The sequence below is a fragment of the Etheostoma spectabile genome, unplaced genomic scaffold (assembly GCF_008692095.1).
Source record: "Etheostoma spectabile isolate EspeVRDwgs_2016 unplaced genomic scaffold, UIUC_Espe_1.0 scaffold00014256, whole genome shotgun sequence".
NCBI lineage: Eukaryota > Metazoa > Chordata > Actinopteri > Perciformes > Percidae > Etheostoma > Etheostoma spectabile.
This window is the reverse complement of record NW_022604017.1, coordinates 1-5,000: the sequence shown is the minus strand read 5'-3', so window position 1 is coordinate 5,000 and position 5,000 is coordinate 1. Positions and strand designations below refer to the sequence as shown.

The 5,000-nt window shown below is 42.5% G+C and overlaps 1 protein-coding gene across 1 annotated transcript in view; it reads right to left on the bottom strand.

Annotated features, from left to right (window-relative positions):
* Window positions 1–3,880, bottom strand: part of LOC116679459 (SRSF protein kinase 3) — a 7,866-nt gene extending 3,986 nt beyond the window's left edge. Inside the window, exons 1-4 of the mRNA XM_032509109.1 lie at window positions 3,710–3,880; window positions 3,203–3,290; window positions 2,707–2,813; window positions 98–263 (exon numbers count right to left, since the gene is read on the bottom strand). Of these exons, the coding sequence (XP_032365000.1) occupies window positions 98–263; window positions 2,707–2,805 (265 nt within the window). The 5' untranslated portion in view covers window positions 2,806–2,813; window positions 3,203–3,290; window positions 3,710–3,880. The remainder of the gene's footprint in view (window positions 1–97; window positions 264–2,706; window positions 2,814–3,202; window positions 3,291–3,709) is intronic.
* Window positions 3,881–5,000: the final 1,120 nt, after the last annotated feature.

Here is a 5,000-nt window from a genome sequence, read left to right as displayed (position 1 = left end):
TGAAAAAAAAAAAGTCCAGAAGTTACCCGTTAATATAACCCCAGTATTTCCTGTTTTCTGTATTGTTGTTCTGACCAATCACATGGCTGCTCCTCACCTGAGGACCCGGAAGGGGGCGGGGCTCCAGCTCTCTGCCAGACGGTGGCCTCGGCCGCCAGCTTCCTGATGTAAACCTCGTCCACGTCCAATAGGATGTTCTCTGGCTTGATGTCGGTGTGAATGATCTTACACTTGGTGTGGAGGTAGTCCAGACCCTGCAGCACCTGCAAGCAGACGGACACTATTATTAGTATTAATTAGTATTAGACGGTCACGTCATGAGTAATTGTGTGTACATATTGTTTATAAATCCCGTTCATTTCTTCGATAAGGATTTCTATTATTTGCCAAAATGTCTAAACCAGGGGTCTTCAAAGTGGTTTAGGCTAAGGATTCCTTAGTTAAAAGAGAGACGGAGCAGGGACGCCCTGCTACAAACTAGAGCCCGACAGATTTATCGGTGGGCCGATATTAGGCATTTCCTGATTTATCGGAATTTATAACGGCAGATTTTTTTTTTAAAATATTCATTCATCAGAATCATTAATAATGACAAATAAATGATTCTGATGAATGAATATTTAAAAAATAAAAACGGACGGTCAACCATGTTATGAGTGATGGCGATGCATAGTCTGTCCACCAGAGGACGCTCTACAACGTCCCTGTTAGTGATGACGTTGCATAGTCTGTCCACCAGAGGACGCTCTACAACGTCCCTGTTAGTGATGGCGTTGCATAGTCTGTCCACCAGAGGACGCTCTACAACGTCCCTCTTAGTGATGGCGTTGCATAGTCTGTCCACCAGAGGACGCTCTACAACGTCCCTGTTAGTGATGGCGTTGCATAGTCTGTCCACCAGAGGACGCTCTACAACGTCCCTGTTAGTGATGGCGTTGCATAGTCTGTCCACCAGAGGACGCTCTACAATGTCCCTGTTAGTGATGGCGTTGCATAGTCTGTCCACCAGAGGACGCTCTACAACGTCCCTGTTAGTGATGGCGTTGCATAGTCTGTCCACCAGAGGACGCTCTACAACGTCCCTGTTAGTGATGGCGTTGCATAGTCTGTCCACCAGAGGACGCTCTACAATGTCCCTGTTAGTGATGGAGTTGCATAGTCTGTCCACCAGAGGACGCTCTACAACGTCCCTGTTAGTGATGGCGTTGCATAGTCTGTCCACCAGAGGACGCTCTACAACGTCCCTGTTAGTGATGGCGTTGCATAGTCTGTCCCCCAGAGGACGCTCTACAACGTCCCTGTTAGTGATGGCGTTGCATAGTCTGTCCACCAGAGGACATTCTACAACGTCCCTGCTAGTGATGGCGTTGCATAGTCTGTCCACCAGAGGACGCTCTACAACATCCATTAATATATTTTGATGTTCTGTTGTGACAGTAAAACAAATTATAATCATATTATTTTAGTGAGAACTCATGAATAAATACAAATAATTAATGTTAGGGAAATCTGTTTGTTTTGCAACGTGTTTCTGGATTTCTTTTTAAATATACATATATCGGCCGATATATCGGCATATGGGATTTTTAAATAACCAAATATTCGTCTCGCCCTTAAAAATCCTTTATCGGTCGGGCTCTACAACATGTACAGTATATCGTAGGGTAAGGGTTAGGACAGTCTGGCGAGGTCGGTAACTCAAGTCTGTTCGGTACAACTTTATTGCCTCTTAATTTGCGTCCCATATTTTCAACAACATGAGGGCGGCCCCCATGCACTATCTCTGAGGACCCCCTAGGGGTCTCGGACCCCCTGTTGAAGATTGCTGCTCTACATCATCCCAGACTAGACTGAGCCTGAGCGAAGGTTTCTGCTTCCGAAAGTCTGTATGAAATCAACCTTATTAAAAAAAAAAAAAGTTTATTTGCAATGTCATGGAGAAATACTACAATACCCATCATCCCTCATGTTGCCCTCATGTTGTCCCCATGTTGTCCTCATGTTGTCCCCATGTTGTTCTCATGTTGTCTTCATGTTGCCCTCATGTTGTCCCCATGTTGTCCTCATGTCGCCCTCATGTCGTCCTCATGTTGTCCCCATGTTGTCCCCATGTCGTCCCCATGTTGTTCTCATGTCGTCCCCATGTTGTCTTCATGTTGTCTTCATGTTGTCCCCATGTTGCCCTCATGTTGTCCCCATGTTGCCCTCATGTTGTCCCCATGTTGTCCCCATGTTGTCCCCATGTTGTCTTCATGTTGCCCTCATGTTGTCTTCATGTTGTCCTCATGTTGTCCCTATGTTGTCTTCATGTTGTCCCCATGTTGTCTTCATGTTGCCTTCATGTTGTCCCCATGTTGTCCCCATGTTGTCCCCATGTTGTCCTATATCAGTGTTGTTTTTAATTCCCCAAAATAACATGATTGATTCCAACGCTCTTTGCCAAGTACAAATCTCTACTTTCATTAATTTTGGGTCTTATTCTATTTTATAGCATTGTAAAACAAATGGAAGTGTTGTTGAAATAGTATTGAGTAAAAGTTGACATATTCCAGTCTGTGATTATCATCAACATCCATTCCTTTAATTTTAGTCTCAATAATTCCTAATTTCTGCTTTTCTAACTCAAACATTAGGGGGGGGGGGGGGCACTTCTGGAACTAGACCAGTTCACAGAGTGAGCCCTAGACCAGGATTTGTGTGCGTTACCTGTCTGATGATGGTCTTGACGCAGACCAGAGGAAGTCCCATGTAGTTTGACTTAATGATCCATTTTAACAGCTGATGACCCAAAACCTCCAGAACCATACACACATCTGAGAAAGGCTGAGGAAACTACTGAGACAGACAGACAGGCAGACAGACAGACAGACAGGCAGACAGACAGACAGACAGGCAGACAGACAGACAGACAGGCAGTCAGGCAGACAGACAGACAGACAGGCAGGCAGACAGACAGACAGGCAGACAGGCAGGCAGACAGACAGACAGACAGACAGGCAGACAGACAGACAGACAGGCAGACAGACAGGCAGACAGACAGACAGGCAGACAGACAGACAGACAGGCAGACAGGCAGACAGACAGACAGGCAGACAGACAGACAGACAGGCAGACAGGCAGACAGACAGGCAGACAGACAGACAGGCAGACAGACAGGCCGACAGACAGGCAGACAGACAGGCCGACAGGTGATGAAGGATACGGACTCCGTTGACTCCAGAGATCTTGAAGTCGTCAATCAGCTGGACGATGGTTTCTCTGTAGGGGTCGGAAGGATCGCTGTCTCTCACCTGTAGACAAACACACCGGTTACCTAGGTAACATCGTTTTGGGAGTGAAGAGGAAAAGATACTTCACTATCATTAGATGGATGGATGGATGAATGGATGGATAGATGGATAGATGGATAGATGGATAGATGGATAGATAGATCTTGATCCCAATAAAATGGTAAATTACAGACTATAAATATAATGAGATACTAGGATACAATATACATGGAATAATAATAGAAATAAAATACAAGAATAACCGCAACAATTGCCAATCTAGTTTTATGGTTATCAATAATAATTTCCTTGCGGCCCTGGGGCATGTTCCCTGGCCTGGTACTGGTCCACAGCCCAGGGATTGGGAACCTCGGCTGTAGATATAATGTGTGTGTGTGTGTGTGTGTGTGTGTGTGTGTGTCTGTGTGCATGAGACTCACACATCGGAGCAGTTTGATCTCGTCCAGAGCCGTCTCGGTGTAATGCGGAGCGCTCTTCACCACCTTCAACGCCACAAACCGCTTCCTCCTAAACACAGACACCGATCCAGGGGGTGTTTACATTAGATTAGATATTATATAGATATTAATACACGTTATTCATCCCACAGCGGAGACATTCCCTTGTTACAGCAGCATTCTCTACAATAAAAGCAAAACAAACAAATAAGTAAACACACAAACTAACAGGCAAACAACAGACAACAAGCAGAAGGTAGACTGAATGTAAAATGGCGTCAAATAAAGGTTTTGTAAAGGTCTTGTAAAGGTTTTGTAAAAGTCTTGTAAAGGTCTTGTAAAGGTTTCGTAAAGGTCTTGTAAAGGTTTCGTAAAAGGTCTTGTAAAGGTTTCGTAAAGGTCTTGTAAAAGTATTGTAAAGGTCTTGTAAAAGTATTGTAAGGTCTTGTAAAGGTCTTGTAAAAGTATTGTAAAAGTCTTGTAAAAGTCTTGTAAAGGTCTTGTAAAAGTCTTGTAAAGGTCTTGTAAAGGTCTTGTAAAAGTATTGTAAAAGTCTTGTAAAGGTCTTGTAAAGGTTCGTAAAGGTCTTGTAAAGGTTTCGTAAAAGGTCTTGTAAAGGTTTCGTAAAGGTCTTGAAAAGTATGTAAGGTCTTGTAAAAGTATTGTAAAGGTCTTGTAAAAGTATTGTAAAAGGTTTCGTAAAGGTCTTGTAAAAGTATTGTAAAGTCTTGTAAAAGTATTGTAAAGGTTTCGTAAAGGTCTTGCAAAGTATTGTAAAGGTCTTGTAAAAGTATTGTAAAGGTCTTGTAAAGGTCTTGTAAAAGTATTGTAAAAGTCTTGTAAAAGTCTTGTAAAGGTCTTGTAAAAGTCTTGTAAAGGTCTTGTAAAGGTCTTGTAAAAGTATTGTAAAGGTCTTGTAAAGGTCTTGTAAAAGTCTTGTAAAGGTCTTGTAAAGGTCTTGTAAAGGTATTGTAAAGGTATTGTAAAGGTCTTGTAAAGGTCTTGTAAAGGTCTTGTAAAGGTCTTGTAAAGGTTTTGTAAAGGTCTTGTAAAGGTTTTGTAAAGGTCTTGTAAAGGTTTGGAAAGGTCTTGTAAAGGTTTTGTAAAGGTCTTGTAAAAGTATTGTAAAGGGTCTTGTAAAGGTCTTGTAAAGGTCTTGTAAAGTAAAGTGCGGTTGCCATAGTACAACGAACAATATTGCAGTGTAAGTAAGTGACGTTACGATTAAATTGAATATGTATTAAAGTAATAAGTAATAAAGCAAAAGTAGGTA